The sequence below is a fragment of the Leptidea sinapis genome, chromosome 21 (genome assembly GCF_905404315.1).
Source record: "Leptidea sinapis chromosome 21, ilLepSina1.1, whole genome shotgun sequence".
Taxonomy (NCBI): domain Eukaryota; kingdom Metazoa; phylum Arthropoda; class Insecta; order Lepidoptera; family Pieridae; genus Leptidea; species Leptidea sinapis.
Window position 1 is genome coordinate 8,945,376 of NC_066285.1, and position 21,678 is coordinate 8,967,053.

At 33.8% G+C, this 21,678-nt stretch overlaps 1 protein-coding gene across 1 annotated transcript in view; it reads left to right on the forward strand.

The window, feature by feature from the left end:
• Positions 1-1,801: 1,801 nt before the first annotated feature.
• Positions 1,802-21,678, forward strand: part of LOC126970672 (uncharacterized) — a 36,878-nt gene continuing 17,001 nt past the window's right edge. The window contains exon 1 of the mRNA XM_050816761.1: positions 1,802-1,955. Within this exon, the coding sequence (XP_050672718.1) occupies positions 1,953-1,955 (3 nt within the window). The 5' untranslated portion in view covers positions 1,802-1,952. The remainder of the gene's footprint in view (positions 1,956-21,678) is intronic.

Here is a 21,678-nt window from a genome sequence, read left to right on the forward strand (position 1 = left end):
AAAATTAGGGTCCTTTTTTGATATTAAGTTAAAATACGGCGAAAAAATAAATATTTTAAATATCCAAATCCAAATACACTGTTATTTATAAATAAATAACAGTGTATTTGGGACATAATAAGGTAAGTTTTCACCAAATTTTGTAGAAAAAAAATTTTTTTTGAAAAAGATATAAATAAAAAACCATAAACTTGGTTTTTTGAATTTTTCATCTAAATTTTGAGGTTATGTGAAAAAAGTGTAATTACAAAAGTTGTAGATCTCTTTATTACCTACAACTTTGCTAATTAACTTTATGCCATAGGACCTGTAGTTTTGCCGGAAATCGAGATAAACCGTTTTTTACCCTAAAATACCCCCCCTTTTCCACTTCCCGACCTCAGATCGCCCGTAATTTATTTTTCCCTTAATTTTTGTTACATTCTCGTCCTTTACCAATGGGTTTCATCCTACTGTAATTTTTTTTTGTTTCAAAAATTATGGACCCTGGTCTATTAGTTAAAGTGACTTTAAACGGATTTTGACACTTGTTCAAAATTCACAATTAAAAAGACACAATTCGGATCAGCACTGATAGAGCCGCAACGCGAAAGAATGATGGATTGGTTTCTGGTTTTATATTTGATCGATAAGAAAATTAATAGAAAATGGAGCTGTTTTTCGCAAAACAATTACAAAATAATATGCTATAAGCTTTCACTTAATCACTTCGACACGTGATTCGCCTTTGCACGAGGCATCTTCAGGAGCCTATACCTTGTGTAGAGGCGAAACACGTCCTTGAGATTTTGTAAAATTTTGCGTAATTTACACGAAGATAATAATTTATAACATTTTTAGTCGCTCAACTATCTTGCCGCCACCAGTGATACTCTAACCATTATGAAAAATTATTAATTTATTAATGGTATATACTACGAAAGGTATATATATCTACTCTATTATAAGATATTTTTTTTAAATAGAATAGATCTGGATACTTATAACTAACAATAATTAAAAAAATCCAAATGTGCCCCAAAATGTTCTTTTGTTTATAAATTATTTTTATTTTTAGTGTTGGTACAAGAACGAAGGATTACAAACATATCTATGTCAAAGGCACGATACGTTACATTTATGTTAGGTACTTTTGAATAATAATAATAATAATATTGACACACTCTTACACAAATTATCTGCAAGACAACGATATATTTAATACAATATACTTATTTAAACATATATAAATACATATAAACATCCATGACTCGGAAACAAACGAAGAATGAAATGAAAAGAATGCTGGGAGAGTTTCTTGCGCCGCTTCTTCTCTCTCAGAGCGCCATTTGTTTCCGAAGCGGTAGTAGTATCTATTATATTAGAAATGACATCAGAAATAATTCGAATGGAATCAATTTTAATGCCTTCATATTCATCATATAAATGATTGCACCTACCGGGATTCGAAGTTCGAACCCGGTGATTCTAGCTTAGTAGTCAGAGTCACTAACCATTCGTCTATAACTGGCTTCGAATAAAAGTTTAATACAAATATTTAAATTTGTTTTAAACTTTTATTCGAATGTAATTTGTAATACGAAGCAATTTTCTATGCAATGAACTCATTGGGAAAAGCTTATCTACAATATCATTGCAACTTAGTAGCGTTCCAACCTCCCACGGCTTGCAATGCCTTACTTTCATAACATAAGATGTTATTTGTGCATCACGTGCTTAGTGCAGGAGAAAGAAGCCTTTAGGCCGTCGGGTTGGCGCGTTCGGTGAGCGGCAGGAACTATGAACACAGATGGCCGCTCACAACTATCGGCAGAATACAAAGCACTCGGTAGCATTGCGCATGCGTGGTTTGACAGCGCAATTCGCGGCGGGAAACACGAAAAAATATTTCGTTACGATATTTTTTTAATTTTTACAGAGGATCATTTTAAGGATCTTCGGAACATTTAAAAATGGTAAGCATAGCCTAAATATTATCCTGCTAAACCAGGAGTATTGTGTAAAACAACCTAGAAGAATTCTTAGATTAATTTCTTTTAATTAAGTTCGTTCTTAAGCCTGATAAAACAATACCTAATCCTAAATTAGTTTATGGTCAAATGTAAATCATGTATTTTATTTTAATTCGCCCAATATGAGCAGTGTATATTATAGTCTATAGACCATACCGCCTGTAAATAATGGAATTCAAAAATAATATTTTTTTGTTTATCAATTGTAGTGTAAACCTACACAGCTGTTATTTTTTATTCTTCTTCCTTTAAATGGGAAAGGCAAAGGCAGAGCCATGAAGCCATCGTCAAAGGAGTTTCTATTTATGTCCAAACAATTAATTTTTCAGTACTATCAAGGATACTACTATTCTATAATTAATAAAAATTTAAATATCTTGTATTATCTTAAGCATCTTGAGCATTATCATAATCTACACTAATATTACAGAGAGGAAAGATTTGATTGTTTGTTTGTTTGTTTGCATTGTATAGGCAACTACTGAACCGATTTGAATAATTCTTTCACTGTTGGGAAGCTACATTATCCCCGGTTGTTAAAGGCTATATAAAATTTCCAAAAAATTAGGGATCCCTACTAAAAGTCCAGTAATGTAACCCAAGGTGTAAAAATACGTACGCGAACGACGTCGCTGGGTATCAGCTAGTTAAATATTTTCTAAAAGCCAATAAGAAATTTAAAAATGATTCATGTAAGATAAAAATGTTTGCTAGAATCCACAAACCCTCAAACACAACACAATTAAATTTCTTACAGAATGTCAATATTTTGCAATACACCACGAAAATTTAAAAGTACGCTGAATGTGAGGATAAACGTCTGTTCAATGTTTTTAATAATTCGTGCTTTTATATTTTAAAATTATTTTATTAGTATCATATAAATATGTGAAACTTTTGTTTTAATCACATTTGCCTTGCTCATTTTAAAAAGTATTTTATACGCTTTCCATATTTAATCTAGTGTTTAAAAATGGGCTCTATATGTGGATATTTGAGCACAGCTAAGTGATTATGTGCTAATGAAATACAAATAAGTATCACATAATTATTTCTGGAACTTTTATACCTCCTCGAATAACTTTTGCTCTGACATCATCTCCCTAAATCTGATTATTTTCAATATATTTTTATCAACTTAATCTGTATATATCCACCCTTACATGATTTAATAATGATGTTAAAATTGCCGATATATCAATGACCGATGACAGTACTTTTTTATTCCCTCGGGAATAAAAATCGCATGGAATATTAAACCAAAAATTTTTAGTTAAACGTGTATAATGTGAAAAAAAGTTCACTTTTACCGTGGTTTCATGAAACCACACAATCCTTTTTTATTAGATTATCAAATTTTTTCACAATATTTCATTACATTTTTATAATTGCTCTATATTCTATATAACATATATCTATATTCTGTGCAAATCATTATTAAATTATAAATTATGTACTTGTTTTTTTTTCTAAGTAGGATTACTTATTGCATAACAATAATTTCACAGCTTTAAAGAACAAATAAATCCTGCCAAGTTCCACGGCAGTGTACGGTTCTGTAGTTGAAGGTAACTTCTAAGCTCATTTATATAGTTATTTATTACTTGTGTAAAACTACCGGTTTCACATAAGTAATAAATAACTTAAACTTAGTCAGTTTCCTGATGCAGAGAGACGGACACTCCAAAAGAACAATAGCAACTCCTCGTTCATATGATGATAGATAATTATATTTTATAATTATTATAGGAAAACTAGCTGACCCAGCAAACGGTGTATTGCCAAGTAAAGTAATAAAAAACATTTTTGGGGTATAAAAAATAGATGACGACCGATTCTCAGAACTACCAAATATACGATATGTTGTATTCGATTGCCATCTTGCATATATATAGTGGATGCTATAGCGGATTTATGGATGGAACAGAATAATATAAATATCGTGATACAAAAATAGACGTAGATCGTAGAAGGGCGAAAATTTTAAGATGCATCTATTTTTTAATGCTGAATAATATTAAAAAAAAATAAAAAAAAATTGTCAAACTTATAAAAAAAATATTTAGGGGTGGACTACCCTTAACATTTCCGGGGATGAAAAATAGATGTTGTTCGATTCTCAGACCTACCCAATATGCACTCAAAATTTCATGAGAATCGGTCAAGCCGAGAATTTTATATATTAGAAGATATAATACTTATTGATATACTTAATATCTTCAGTACATTACTTATATACTTTTGCAAATTATGCGGATCGGCTGATTTGCCGTTTTGTAATGATTTTTTTAAATGCTTGATATAAAATCTAAAAACTATATTAATATACTTACTAATTATAAGTACGACTAATAACAACAAAAAGATTTAAGTTACAAAATTAATGAAGTAAACTTTTTGGGGGTAAAATGAATTAATGGGGCACCACTACCACCAAAATCCAGCATCCAGGTGACGATAATGGTAAACGTTTTAAAAGGTTTTAAAGTTAATTCACCCTCTTTTATTCAAGAGAAATTAAACAAATATGTATAGCATTTTCGAATTCAAACAACCAACCATTAAGTTCCACGTTTTGACAAGTTTTGACTGTGCTCTATGTTGTACAGTGGAGGGTTACATCATTCAAAATCAAATAGTTTTAGAAAGGGTTGTGTATCAGCAAACCCAACTTCTAATAATTAAATGACCTTAATGAGGTGAGTACTGAGTAAATAGTGATTGGCAGCGAAGTTTGTGTACCAACATATTTAATCCATTAAATTTTCTTGTTTATGTAGTTAATATTATAGTTAGCCCTAGCATCTTCCCGTTCCCAATATTCAGACTATCTCTTGCTTAGAATAAAAATCGTAACTATCGTTGACTTTTCTGTCCCAATAAACTTATCGACAGCAACTAACCTTATCCGTACACGCTGCAGCTGTCTGTCAATGGGACGACGTATAGCTTACCAGCGATAGAAGTTTGTTTGGAAATTAAACCAACCCACAGGTATGAAATACTATTACTATTTATTAAACTTTAAACATGAATTCCTTAAAATGTAATGATTGTGGCTTGGAACGTTTTTCTGGAACTACCTCCATTTATTTGTATTGGCAAATTGACATGCGACTTAATTACTAAAGAAAATTAAAATACTAAATTATCACATGCACCTCGTATGACATAGCAATTAACAACAGTGGGGCAGACATTCAATATTTTTTTTCATTTCTCTTACTCGGAAAGTAATGTTGTTTTGATCTGATTATTGGGTGGAAAATGCTGTTTCCCTCCCTAGAGAGGGAAAAACTCACACAGATTACTTCCCACCTAAGGGCCAGAATGAACTTTAAAAATAGAACTGCTGTGAAGAGTTTTATGTAAAAAAGAACTAATTAGAAAAGATGCCGCGGCCATGTGACTTTCTAAACAGCCAGTGTGAACTTAGCGCAAACTTCTTTGAGCGGAATAAGCCGCAACAATTACGCGGACAGTTCCATATTTGAAATTTAAAAAGGCGACATAATATGGCGGGATACTAATCTGTGCTTAGATAAGCAATTAGTTTTATTTTCCTCATACTCAAAATGAAAAGTAGAGTGTTTAACTCGATTAAAAGTATCAATTCCTACTCGGAATATAGCCGACCTCGCTGCGCTCAGGCGTCTAAATACCTCGGGAATTGATTCTTTCGACCCTCGGTTAACGATCTACTATTCCTTCACATAATAGAATAGTAACTTTTTTCCAAAAGTAACTTCATAAAAGAGCTTATGAATTTTTTAATATTGGTTTCGGTTTTTAATGTCTGGTAACTTATTATAAATTTTAATTGACATTGGGTAGGGAACGGAACTGTGTAATGTTAATTTAGATATAGTTTGCAAAAGATTATTTTTATAGCGAAGTATGTTGTGCCGGGGCGCGTCTATTTTGATGTAAAGATTTGGACGTTTCCGCACAACGTAACATAGGTATTTCGAGTATATATGTGCACGGTAATATTGTAAGGATTTTTAATTTTTGAAAATGAGGCATTTACCTATATTAATTCACTGTATTATTTTTAATTTATTATTAATTGTTAAAATCAAGAAATTGCTCTGCAAACGCACACAAAGCATCCAATATTATAATAAGTGTATTGATGTGAGACGGAAAAGTTATCTTTTTATATATAATACTAGCTGACCCAGCAAACGTTGTATTGCCGATATTAAAATCGCGATACAAAAGTAACTGTTGATCGTAGATGGGTGAAAATTTGAAATTGTATGTATTTTTTAATGCTGACTCATAATCAAACAAATTTAAAAAAAAATGTCAAAAAAATTAAAAAAAAAAATCGTGTGGACCACCCTTAACATTTAGGGGTATGAAAAATAGATGTTGGCCGATTCTCAGACCTACTCAATATGCTCACAAAATTCCAATTTCATGAGAATCAGTCAAGCCGTATCGGAGGAGTACGGGAACGAACATTTTGACACGAGAATTTTATATATAAGATATAGACTCTTTAATTGTAAATAATAAGCAATTTGTTTCAAGCTGTTTGTTCAATTTTTTAAAATAAAATCCTCACTTTTGGGATTAATTACACAAATTAAATTTGAAAAAAAAAAATATTTATGAACGATTTGGGACTCGAGCCCGTGAAGTCTCGCCTTCCGGTCGAGCGCTCTTCCACTGAGCCAACCGTTCGAGTGGCGTAAAGTTCATAAATCTTGATATATCTTTGTTCAACGAGGATCTACTTTACATTTGATAACCTGCTCAACCCCAATATTTGTATATTAGGAAATTGACTTCAGATGTCGCTCTTTCAAATCTAAACAATTTGTTATTTTATAGTGATAACCCTCACTTTTGTATTTAATTACACAAATTAAATTTCAACACAAAACTTATGACCTCTCGCGATCCGTGCGAGCGCTCATCTACTGAGCCAACCGTTCGAGTGTCGTAAAGTACATAAGCCTTTAGATTCGCGGGTCGATAATAAATATGTCTGAACGTGCTCTTTACATGAGACGTCGATGAGTGTTAATAAAGCCAACTTTAGACTTAAATCGAACATTCTCATACAATGAGAGACCTTGAAACCTTTGCATATTACCAAATATTATATTGCTCCCTATTCAAAAGCATAAAGTAATTTTCTTTACTTAATAGGATAGGATGATTCACTAACGGTCGTTCCCAATATCCACATCCACATCATTGTGGCCTACGATAAAAATCGTAACTATCGTCCTTATCCGTACACGCTGTCTGTCAATGAGAGGACACATAGCTTACCAGCGATAGAAGTTTGTTTGGAAATTGCAATTCACGCGTCCCAATATAAGGCGATAAGAATGACTTAGTAAAGTAAAATAAGTTAGTAGTAGTAATTTATCTCTATCTGTAGATAGTATATTGGGAACGGCCGTAAGACAATGCAATAAATATCATAGCTAAAGCTCACGGGTAAAGTATAAAATCAGCGCATATATTAGGCCCGGTATTCACCAAAGTCGAGAGGAGAGATGTTTAATTTGTCTATGGAATTGTGCCGCGTCGAGCGATCAAGTGGCCCCGCAGAGAGCAGATGCGTGTAAGCGGGCGTAATGACGTCTTCCTTTCGTAATTCGTAGACATCACTTGACTGATTTCGAGCTCTCACAGTTCACATCTCCTCTCCGCTTTGGTGGAAATAGCCTGACAACTTTGCGGCTTATCTCCTCTCGTCTCCTCTCCTCAAGTACAAGTTTTAGCTATGTAGTTATTTGTCTGCAGTTAGCACAGAACAAAGAGTAGGTAATTATTATTACTAAACTAATGATCCAACATGTTCTTTGTTTCATGCAAAAATGGCTGATTCCTAACTGAATTGTAACACCTAGTGGTTCTCGAGCTATTTAGAAAGGCTTTATACCTATAGGAGGCTCCTGCACAGGATGCCGGCTTATGATTAGATTATGGTCGGTGGTGTCGGATTTTACAAAATTCCAAACGCAAAAGTTCTTTTTTATTATCAATAGAAATCTGCCGTGAAGTTGTGTTTCAATCTGAAGGGCGCCATAGCTAGTGACTGGGCAAATGAGACTTAACATCTTATGTCTCAAGGTGACGAGCGCAATTATTGTGGTGCCGCTAAGAATTTTGGGTTTTTCAAGAATTCTGAGCGGCAATTCAGCATTGTAATGAGCAGGGCATATAAATTTCCATCAGCTGAACATCCTGCGCATCTCGTCCCTTATTGTCATAAAAAAATCCATAGATGAGAAATACCGTACGAGAGTGCGTCTCAAAGTTCACCAGAGGAATTTCACTATTATTGTTCTGAAATAGTGATCTATTCGAATTTAATCCTCTTCGGACGTCATCATAATTTATTTGAGTGAGCTGTCATTTGACAGCCGTAGAATTCGTGAAAGAAGTTGACAGTTTTTGTGTATTATACGATGTGCCTCGCTCGGTGTCGGAACAAATAGTAATTGTCGTACAGTTTGAATCAGCCTGAGGTTTGGCTTTTGTTGTGGTCTAGGAAATTTTTAACAATGCGATTGGACGAGTCGAATTGGATCACGATTATTTTACATACGATATACTATTTATAATAAGTATTAATCTATCTTTTACATATATATAAGAGATTTCCACCTATATATTGTCTTATCACGACATGTCTGGAAAAATAAGGCGTAGAGACTTGATATTTGACAGGAATATTCCTTTCGCCGAATAATCACGACCATCATTTTGATCATCAATAATTTATTTACTATAACCTGAACTGGCACCACCACAGTAGCACCCGTTCACGAGTTGACGCATGGACTAGCTATCGTTGCCTTCGCACATATTTGAGGGAAGGAGACGACCTGTCATACTACACCGCCGCAAGCAATGCTATTTTAGTGAGCATGACGAACCGTTTTATAGCATACACATGATTATTACAAAATTACAAAAAGAATGCTAACAAAGTAAGCCCAAGCTATTCTAAAAAATGCAATTACATTACATTTAAATAAAACACTTTTTAAAGGATTAAAACTTTTATTTACTTTTATATTCTTGACTCATATCAACCGCAGTCCCCCTGAAAACGTGATCTGGAAAGGTCTCGAAACGTCGGGTAAGCTAAATTAATAGTAAAAATATAACTTTTACGCAAATGTCTCATGTAAAAAACACAATTACAATTAAGTACACGCGTTTTAATCCTTATAAAAAGTGTTTTATTTTGATGTGTAACACTCGCGTTAATCTTGCGTAAATCAACAAAGAGGATGTAAATACTACGTAATAAGAGCTAATACTACGTAATACGTAAGTAATAAGTAAAAATTGAAATTTAGTTTAGTATGAAAAAGTGCAGTGATTTGACATAAGTTTGAAATAGTAGTAATTAAAGTATGACGATTGGCGACGAAGTATAATCCGGCTAATTTTGAAAGCAAACAGTTGCTTAAAACGTAGGGTATTTCGGCTATCTACGTTTTTAACAAGATTATATCTGTCATCTGTCAATCGAGTGAATCGATAAGCTGTTAATGAAAGAAATTACCTACTATATGCTACAGTAGATTAAATAAAAACATTAAAGAATAATCCCAAGGCAAAAGACAACTTACCTCCTTTTTGATCTGTTATTCTTTGACCCATTGTAAGTCCTTGAGATAATAAATACTCGTTCTAATTAAACGCTTAATCACGTAATATCGTGAATCACAGACGTGAAAATATTTAACTCAATCAATTAAAAACCAACCTTGTTTATATATTTGTGATTGATATGGGATGGTATGACCTACAATCTAATGAATATCATATATATCTAGTAGGTGTTTGCATTCACGATCTTTCAATGACACAGCAATTAATACCTACACAATATTTATTTCCCGAATATTTCTTGGCAATAACCAATTAAGTTGATCAAGAAGGAAATGTTCTCAATTTGTGTTTATTTTTATGTTTGCTACACCTGAATATTTAGTTTAATTATTCGAAAAGGTATAGGAGGGGCCTTCCTCTTCCAAAAACAATGATCTAAGTTTTATGATAGAGTTTTGACAATACGTAGATCACACTAAAAGTTTTGCGTAACTTAAAGAAAGAACATGTTATAACCAATTATGTTTATTGCTTTTTAAAATACTCTCCTTTACATTTTAAACATTTTTTCATGTGATCGACCCATTTTTTAAAACAGGAGGAACACAGATCTGAATGCATGTTTTCTACGTGCTGATTGAACGCTATCACTGCCTCTTCGGAATTGGTAAAAGTGAAAAATCTCATCAAACCTTTGATTCTGGGGAAAATACAGACATCACAGTGTGCTAGGTCGGAGCTATATGCAGGATGGGTGACGAGTTGTACTTTTTCAGTAGCTATAAACGACATAGTTTTGTTGGCCGTGTGTGAAGAAGAGTTGTCCTGATGTAGGAGAACGCGGCTTTTTGGTCGTCTTTCGCGAACTTTTGTTAACACCCTGGGTAAACAAATCGTAGAATATTCGCATTAACATTTTTTTGATCTTCAAGTGGCATTGTTAAGAGTGTGTGGAGCAGTGGGAAAAAAATGCGATAATTTTTTTACTAACGTTTCTCGCCTGCCTCACTTTTGTTGGCCTGTTCTCATTTTCAACCACCCATTCACATGATTGCTGTTTTTGTTCGGGTTCAAAACAATAAATCCAGGTTTCGTCTCCTGTGACAATGTCATAAACAGCATTAGAATGACCGTGGTCGTACTTCATTAGCACCATTCCACGCGAGCCCGCTTCTGCTGCGCTGTTAGTTCATGAGGGATCCAACGACTACAAAGTTTCCGAACTTTCAATTCTTCGTGTAAAATTTTCTGAATTTTGCTCATACCAACCACCAATAGTCCTCGAATTGCCTCATAGGTAATCCACGGGTTTTCTTCAATTAGCCGCTTAACAGTAGCCACATTAGTTTCGTTGACGGTAGTTGAAGGCCACCCTTCACGAAATTCGTCATGTAAAGAAACCCGTCCTCTCTCAAATCGCCTCACGGTGCTTCTCTCCCAAAAGCATTTTGAAGACGAGCGGCAGAGTCTGAACTTTTAAAATAAAAAAAAATCATCGCTCTAAAATCTTTTCGACTTAATTCCATTTTCGTTGCGTACGTAGAACTTTGATGTGTGATAAAAAAACAATTGACAAATGATTTCCCGCCAGTTGTTTTTTTATTACCAAGAAGGTTGCAACGTTTCAAAAAACATAACATTCGAAATTCAAATAGTTCCGATTATCTAGAAGGACAAAACTTTTAGTGTGCCCCATGTAGATAGCTATAATATTGATCCGAATATAAAAAACCAGATTCGAAGATGAAACTTATGACGAATTCTCAAATTTTATATAATTAGGTACATAGGATTATGTAGTTTTGATATTTCAACAATAAATAAATTTGACTTATGAACTAGCAAAAAAGTAAATAAATAGGATTTCACGGGTGGCGAAAGGATAGAAATAAGGGAAATGCGGGCAACAAAATTTAAAGGGTGTAATGTTTATGAAAATACCATCATTATGGATTGAAATCTTTTAGATGTTAGGTTATAATAATAATAATAATTCAATAATTATAATATGATAAAATCGTATCAAAGTAAAAACTCTACATTGAATATATTTTTTAAAGAATACTAATTTCTGTGTGTTCTACAGACAATAATAAAGCCAAAAACGAAGAAACACTAGCGTTACGCCAACGGTAATTTCTTGATTACTTATTTCGTAATTTCATTTCGTTCTCGGACAATATTATAAATTAATATTTTGTTTTATTTCAGTCGTAAGGTCTAAAGCACACCCCTTTTTTTATTTGCCCTCTCTGAAACATACATACTCCATTTCTTCCAGAAGTTGTCAACCCTATATGGTACTTCATGTATCAATTCGCGCCATCAAACAGCTCTAGATATCTTCAGCTAATTATTTCTCAGTTCGTGCAGCTCACGACACGACTCGATTGCACTATAGGTACACTGAACACTCCACAAAACAGTCATTTAATTTCTGGCGGCTAAACAACTTTAATCAACAATTTCCTCCGACAATTCTACTTGTCTGCAGGTTGTTAATAGAACGTCAATTTCCATGCGGTTTTGAGCAATCAAAATGATTCTGATTTGAACGAACATCGTTTTCCATCGGAAACTGAACTAGTAATTGGATATACATATCTAGTGGTAGTAATTTATTTTCAATTTATGCAAAAATAAGTTTTTCCACCAAGTAAAGTTACCTGCAGCTTCCCGTGAGCTGATGTTTCCCAGTAACCATAAAAAGGGCCAAAGACAAATAGCCATGGCTATTGTAGGCGTAGATTTGACTGTGATTTGCTTTTCGTGCTCTTCTTTTACATTGCTCAAGTAACTTCTGCGCCAACATTTCTGGTAATTCGAATATTTGAATTTTTTACTGGTATTCAAGGAAGGGTTATTAGACATTCAAGAGCTACGTTAGAATTGGTTGAGCTTGACTTACGCTGGTAAGTTGACCTGCGTTATTATCGAATCCAATCTACAACATTCCCACTTAACAAACACCATATTAATGAGTCGTGTAAATTGTCATACTTGCGGACAAACAGAGTTTTGTTGCGTTTTAGCTTATATTATTGTGCCGTTAAAGATTTAAGTCCAAGCTGATGAGGTAACGGGAATAGCTGGTTTACAATATATGAATATAATACCTATAATTATAATTTAGTGTTTACTATGATACCGGCCAAAACCAGATTTAGGACAAACTAGTTTTTCCTAGGTCAAATCTTTCATCCTTTACGCGATAGGATATACAGATTAGGTTCTCCTATCGGCCATAGGACGATAATAGCGTAGTTGATTCCACAGAGTTCCTATAAGGGGTAAAGGTTCTTGCAAAAATGACGTAGGTAATGTTAGCACTCCCCGATATAAATACGGTAGATCATTAGATATTGATGTGACATCTCTAAGCAACTTATTTTTAATATTTAAGCTGATTTGTACATGTTTGGTTGGTTTTTGTTTTTTTAATATAAAAAGTTCATACAATCGCCTGAAAAGGTAGCATTTTTCAGTAAACTAATGAAATTTCTCCAGTTGTCAAGACATAATCTTACCTAATTTGTAAGATAACTTTTTGTTGTTGTAGACACAAACCTAAATTCTAAATCAAATATCGAATATTGAATATAATAAACATTCTAAATTAATGTGGCTTTTCATCGTTAATTTTATGGAAGACTATTATAAACTGAATAATGACTTTATAAACACTATTCAATACAAATAACGTAGGCACTGGATAACTATGTGACGATGACTAAGCGATTAGTTACGTGACACTTTATATGCGTACATATGCATTGGAAAGTTGGAAGAAAACGTAATCTATCCTTACAGACAGCTACTAGGCATATATCTTCTATATAATCTATATATATACACACCTATATATTAACTCATGATGCTATCTCTGGAAGTCTGGAACGATAAGGCGTAGGCCTGAAATTTAGTAAACCTTTCGCCGAGTATAATAGGTCAGCTAAGAACTGACTCTAAGAAAAGCCACCTACATCCGCCCATTTTTTTATGAAAATAAGGGACGAGACGAGAAGGACGTTCAGCTAATGGTAATTGATACGCCCTGCTCATTACAATGCAGTGCCACTCAGGATTCTTGGAAAACCCAAAAATTCTGAGCGGCACTACAATTGCGCTCGTCACCTTGAGAAAGAAGATATTAAGTCTCATCTGCCCAGTAATTTCACTAGCTACGGCGGCCTTCAGACCGAAACACAATAATGCTTACACATTTCTGCTTCACGGCAGAAATAGGCGCTGTTTTGGTAATCTTGCCGGCATCCTGTGCAAAGGAGCCTTCCACTGGTGCATTTAATGAAAGTGTTGTTAATCACTTAGCCGGTACTCAATCTGCATTAGTCAAATATGTAGTTATTCTTTATTTTCGTCTCCATTATTTCAATTATAAGTTAAATTTATAATTTATACTAACATTTCTTATTTTGTTTTAATTGTAGCGATAGTATTAGTTCTATTTTTCAGAAGTAATTAGGGAGCATTATTTGTAATTTTTATGTTCACCATAAGGGTCCTATACTTTAGAACTTCTAATTGTAACATAAGATCGAGAAAATTGTATTGTTAATGATGTGGTGTGCTTTAATAAATAAATAAAATAAATAAATGACGAAACAACGTCGGGTCAGCTAGTTTATAATATTGTATTTGCTAGTCATTACTTCGGAATTTTATACAATCGAATGGTATGATACTTACAAGTCGTGAGTTATTTTTTTTTTCTTAAAAATGATCATGTTAATAAGTCTGTCAGACTCGAAAGAACCTTACGTAAGTTCCGCTATTATGACACCATCAGTTGTTCCATGTCCTGTATAATAATTTTCTTGTTCGCGAAACTCTCGAAACAAAAAAGCGATTCACTCGATTGTATGAAACGTGCAGTCATTGAAAGATTGACAAACGGCTATAATCTAGTAAAAAACGGAGATAGCCGTAATCCATTACGTTTTATGCAACTGTTCGCTTTCAAACTTAGCCGGATTAGACTACTAGTATTCAATTCAATTATGTGAAATGACTGTTTCATCTTGATATATTATATAAAATGCTAATATTCGTACGTATGTTCATGGTGTTCTCTATCATCCGCAACTTCGATCAAATTCCCGTTGGGATGGCAAATACCCCTCGGTCCCCTGATGTGCATAGGGGAGTTTGGTCGGTATAGTTGAAAGTGGGTGGTTGTGGGTGGCAAAAATGTGAAATTATATAAATCTGTCCTTCTCTAACTAATGTAAACTGCTGTAAAATTCTGAAAATCTCGGGAATAATCTAGAAAAATCCAGAATGTAATCAACTGATGTAATCAATCTAGAAAGTTCTAAGGCTTTCTGGAATGATCTAGAAAGTTCTAAGACTTTCTGGAATGATCTAGAATGTTCCAAAATGTGTACAATTGATGAAATTGATGTGAAACGGTCTAGAAAATTCTAAAAATTTCGGAAATGATCTGGGGTGTTCCAAAATGCGTGCAACTGACATTAGCAATTAAACATGCGATGTAATTTAGCCGAGCAACGCCGGGTTTCGCTGCTAGTACTAAACTAAATTTCGATTTTTACTCAGGCAGTACCGACTCTTATTACGTAGGTAGTACTTACATCCTGTTTGCCACAAGCTGCAAGAGGTACACATAGGTACCTACTTTAAGTAACTATATACTATGTTTAATATCCTATTTATCGATCTTAAACATTTACTGAGTACGTAACAATTTAATAACAACAGCTCGCCAATTATTGTTACGTAAAGTACCTATATCAAGTAAATAGGCCGAGAGCCCAGTGACCGATTGTTGAACTAAGCTGTCACGCCTTCTGTCTTATCCACTAATAAACTAGTAAATGTCGGCCTTTATTTTTTTTTCACTATGACTATCACTACTGAGTTTTAATCGATCAAATGGTTAATGTGTTTATTCATTAGGTACTATTTTTTTTATCTATAAACAACCGACTTGAAAAACACTGCGCTCCAAGCAATAGATATAATATGCACTAAAAAGTATAAAAATAATTGCATATTTTTATACAATCTAATTAATTAATCTAATTCTAGCCACAATTATTGCTATTATTGGAATCATTGTCCCCATCAAATTATTATTATCAAGATCGGTTCATCCAGTCGAAAGTTCTTAGGTATCAAACATAAAAAACATACCGACGAATTGAGAACCTCCTCCTTTTTGAAGTCGGTTAAAAAAACAAATCTCTCCACGTTAGATATATATTAAATCTATTCAGTAGTTTCTGCGTATTGCCCGAACACATTCAGAATGTATTCCTTACAAAGGATTCACTGCACAGTTTTTATTTTGTTACGATCGTATGAATTTTATTTCATACTAGCTGACCCAGCAAACGTTGTATTGCCGATATTAAAATCGCGATACAAAAGTAACTGTTGATCGTAGATGGGTAAAAAATTTAAGTTGTATGTATTTTTTAATGCTGACTCATAATCAATCAAAATTTAAAAAAAAATGTTAAAAAAATTAAAAAAAAAATCGTGTGGTCCACCCTTAACATTTATGGGTATGAAAAATAGATGTTGGCCGATTCTCAGACCTACTCAATATGCTTACAAAATTTCATGAGAATCGGTCAAGCCGTTTCGGAGGAGTACGGGAACGAACATTGTGACACTAGAATTTTATATATAAGATAAGGAACTTTATATAAGTATAATAAATATATGTTATCGCTATTTAAGATATTTGCAATTTAATTTAAAAGTGTGGTTAGAACAATACTAAAACATTTATAAAACAAATAACATCAAAAAATGAAAATTTAAAATCTTAATTTTTTTATAATGATACATTTCATATTCCTATCTAAACCCAATTTGGAATTCCACGCACATAAAGTCGCAGGCACAAGCGGGTATTAAGTAAATTCGTAGGTAATTAATATACTTATTTTGATTATTGGTAACTACTCAATGGTGGTGTTGTAAATTTTATAATTGGTATAACTATAGCAATAAAATTTTATTTGTGTTTTAAAATTTTGAATTGTATAAATATTCATAAGATTCGATTACAAAATAATCACAATAATAACAGAAATAATTCTTATGAACCTTCTCCCCTCCACCGTTTTCCGGTGAAAGTTCAAAGTTAAGGGGGGATCTTGGACACAGCAACTCGTGATCGATAGGTCATCATGTAACGGTTATGTTTGAACACTATAAAAAATATAGTAAATAAATATTACTTTATTTCTCAAATATTACAATAAATAATTAAAATGTTTCAAAATTATATTATTTACATACAGGTAGCAAAAATAGTTTACACTAGTACATAGGGCGCACTAAAAGTTTCCGGAACTGGCCAGTTACACAAACAATATTTAAAAAGTAATTATAACATTTGAAAATGGAACACTTTGGCATTCTATAGAATGCAATTTGTTTTATCTGACTGTCAATAGTTTTTACATTGTGGCGCCATTTTAAAAATTGCGTGTCTACATTAACATGGATTTAACTCGGGAAAAATTTCGTAATATGATTTTCTACGATTTTAACTGTAATTTGACAGTTCAGCAGAGCCTCACTTGGCTTCAATCTGCTTTTGGCGATGAAGCACCATGCCAGACGACTATTTATAGCTGGTTTGCGGATTTCAAGCGCGGTCGAGTCAACCTCAGTGAAGAATCACGCAATGGTCGCCCGTCCACCGCTGTGAACAACAAAAACATCGATGCTGTGCGCCGTACGATCGAAACAGTTAGGCATGTGACCTACCATTTGATTCGGTCATCCTTAGACGTAAGCATGAGTTAAATACAGTCGATCCTGCACAAACATTTGGGTGTGAGAAAGCTACGCTCGCGGTGGATCCCACACAAATTCACCGAGGCTCAAAAAACGGACCGCTATTCTTGGTGCAATGCCATACTTACCAGATTCAAAGAATTCGGTGTGGGACATAATACCTAACAGATGACGAAACATGGATTTATTGCAACGATCTCAAAGAAAGCAGCAATCGAGCGTATGGGTCTTTTAAGGTGAGCCGAAACCTACCAATGCGGCTCGCGTGAAAAGTTGCTTTAGAGAATCGTCGTACCGTGAATAGTGACTGGTACACGACCATTTATTTGCCGAAAGTTATTGAAGAACTGCGTAAAAATAACCGGCGTTTACGCCGTATCATCTACGACAATGTTAGTCCCACACGGCCAGACAGACACACGAATTTTTTAAGGTGAAAAATGTAGAACTTATGTGCCATCCTGCATACAGTCCCGATCTGGCACCTTGTGACTTTTTTCTATTCCCAAAAATTCTAACAATAAAGTCCTAATTCTACCATATCGTGTTAAGCCGAAGAAAAATTTGAGATCTAGCAAGCCCTCTCGACCAGAAGTCCTCTTTTAAACAGGGCTTATAGAAATTACCTTGCCTATTCAAATACTTATCTATAAGTAATTAAATAAAAAATCTCATAGCAGACCAAGTGCCTCTCGATACGGGCGCCAGGTGCTTGTTGACCCTTAACTAGTTTGTCGTCATAATCCCTTATAAAGAAACAAATGTCGAAGTAATTTTCAACCGACATTACAAAAAAGGTGAAGGTTCTGAATTGTGTGATTTTTTTATTTATAACCACAAAAGTGCGATTTAAAATATAATTAGCAACATAAATTGTGTTAGCACAAAATATCGAATATTAATTTTTATGTTTAATATGGCAACAATATCATAATGTTCAAAAAAAAATATCGTTTTCCACAACATGCTTTATGTAGGTATTATCGAAGCTAGGATTTTTATTTCTACCAGTTTTTTAATTAAGGCTTACATCTAGGGACTAACTTGGGTAGACTTTTGACGATTAAATTTCTATATGAATTCAAGTTAGACAATTTATAATTTAGAATTAGTAATGCAATCTGTCGCATAAAGTTAAACTATTGGTTACGTAGGCATCTCAAATACCTAAGTACTCATAAAGTATCGAGTAACAAATGCTCTACATACGGTTTGTGAAGGGGACGAGCATTCAAAATCCTTGCCAATACAATATTACCTTAAATTTATAACCGCAATTAGGGTTGCCACAAATTCCATTATAATTTATTTCTTTTCATAGTATAGTAGCTTTTACCTGCTAGCGTTGATATCCCTATATAAGAATCAAGTATAATTGATATAATAATGACTTCTTTTCTCAAAGGGATCTCATAAGCATTTCAGAATTATAAAATTCAATTTATTCTAACAACTGCATATTGACGACCCCTATAGCTCAGTGGTTAGTGTCCCTGCCTACTGAGCTAGAGATCCCGGGTTCGCATCCCGGTAGGTCATCACATATATCTTTGTTTCCGAATCATGGATGTTTACATGGATGTTGTCTTGCACCCATAATTACAGGCTGTGTCTAGTTTGGGGCAAGAGAATTTGTGTAAGAGTGTGTCAATATTATTATTCTTAATATATTATATAAATTACGTGACACGTTGTTTGTCCGCGATGAACTCCTAAAGTGATGAACGGATTTTAGTGGGGATTACTTCATGGAGTGCAGTTTGGTCCAGCTTGAGAGATAGGATAGTTTTTATTTCGATTTGGGACCCATAATTATTTTTATTTTCAATATTTGTATTGTATGGACATGTTTTCTATGAGAGAATTTAGTGACGCACGGTTTGACAGTTCCACTGTGAAACAATTTCATTATAACAACAAGGAGCATACGAAATAATTCTTGATGTTTTGAAATATTATAGGCAAAGTCCTATAAAACAGTATTTTTTTAATTATTTACAGAACAACGTCTGTCGGGTCAGCTAGTTATATTATATTTTAGTTAAAAATTTATTAAAAGTTTTCCCTAACTTCTGCGAGGAATCTCGAAAATGAAAAGACTGAAATAGAAATAATAAGCAAATTAAGAAAAGTAGATACTTCACCTAAAAAATTATAACTTATGTAGGTGGTAGAAACTTAAATGGAAGTGGGCTGGATATAAAATCAGAGACAGTCAAAATGGAGTTAAACATTAATGCATTGGTACACAGGTCGAAGTCCACAAGATGAGTGGACCAAGTAAGAACTGTGGCAGGTGGCACCTGGTCTAGAACTACGGGGGTTAGAAATTTATGGTGGAATTTGGAGGAGGCCTTTGCCTTTGGAGGCATTTGAGGGAGTCTTAATTTTATTTCAATGTAAATATTGTAGGTTAACTAAAACATTTTGTAAATCTTGTCTGAATAAAGGCATTTAATATCATTATCTAATACATACAATTCTCGAGTCACGGTGTTTGTTACCAATCTCCACCGAAACGATTAAATCGATTTATACGAAATTTGGTGTGCATATTGGGTCTGAGAATCAGCCAACATCTATTTTTCATACCCCTATGCACCCAATATGCACTCAAAATTGCATGAGAATCGGTCAAGCCGTTTTGAAGGAGTTTAACTACAAACACCGCGACATGAGAATTTTATATAATAGATTAAAACATAATGACATACCATGTACTAATAGTCGCTTTACTTTAAATGAAATTGAGTACAAATGTTCAATTCGTTCCATAAGATGACCCAAACAAAAAAAATGATCAAAGCCTTTCTATCCCCAGCCAAGGAAATTCAAACATAAAATAAGGTATACAAATGATTTAAGTTTTCTTTAGTGTTAATTCCGCCAATATTTGTTTTTAAAACAATTCACTGGCACGAGACTCTGGCAGATTTTGGCGAGACAACACGTCCTGAGGATGCCTCGTGTAGAGGCGAAACACGTGTCGAGTTGTTTTAAAAACAAATATTGGCAGAATTAACACTAAAGAAAACTTAAATCATTTGTATAATTATGGATTTCCGCAAAGCAACGCCTAATTCAATAAATTTTATAAAATAAGGTATTGTATAAAGGCTTTGGTTACTTATTAATTCATAAGGTATTGTAGAACTTATGCGTTTTCGGTTACATTTTGCGTTCGAGTTGACAGCTACCATTGGATTCAACGTAAATCATAAAAAATTGCAACTATATGTATTTTTATTTGATTTAAATACAAGTCTTTGAAATGGAGAATATTTGAAGTGTCACGAATTCACAATTTATGTACATGCTTACATACAGAAGTGTCGGTAACGTTAGAGGTAGCAATGTTGTTAATTATTGTTTTTCCCATCACTAAAATGTTCAACGCACCTAAAGAAGTTACACTTCAAAAATTAAGTTACATATACTTGGCTCGTGGGGCCCAGAGGCGCGGAGAATGTTCAAAATACTCTCTTCGCGCCTCAATAAGGCTACTGGAAACCCAAGCGGTGGCAGCTATTTCGGTCAACGGATCAGCCTTGCTATCCAACGTGGTAATGCTGCCAGTATTCTTGGTACGCTTCCACGTAATGATAGTTTTAATTTTATGGAGTCGTAGTATTGTAAATATAGTTATAAGATTTGTTTTGTTTGAATAATAAATATGTCAGTTATATATTAAGTTATTGACATCAGCTTTTCTTAACTTACGTCGATTGAAAAAAAAATACAAATTCCACCATTATCTTCCCTTGTACATTGGATTGTTGATGTTATTATTATAATTTACTTCAAAATCATGTAACGATTTCGAAGAAACATTCGCAAATCGCAATTCTTAAGACAAGTAATCTTGTTTTTTAAGCAGAAGTAACATGACAATGATAATTCTGTGAGTGCTTTTAATGTGACGTTTCTCACAACTCAGGGGTCAAAATAACAATAATACTTAAACATTGAAATACTTATCTTTTTTGGAATTTAACGACTATAATACATCAACTGAGCGAACACTTGATGTGTTAATAGTAAGATTTATATTAGTAGGACTCGAATGATTCTTACTATTCTAAGTGAATTTGTAGTATGTTATTCATCATCCTCATTTCGGAATTGCAGCTGAACAAACCCCAAAGTTCGCCATTTACTGGCCCAACGGCCATCTGTCCGTTGAGCTATGTGCCCTGCCCACTGCCAATTCAGTTTCACATCCATCTGGGCCATAGCCCACTGTCTGTCTGCGTGACTTTGGTTCTCCTACGCA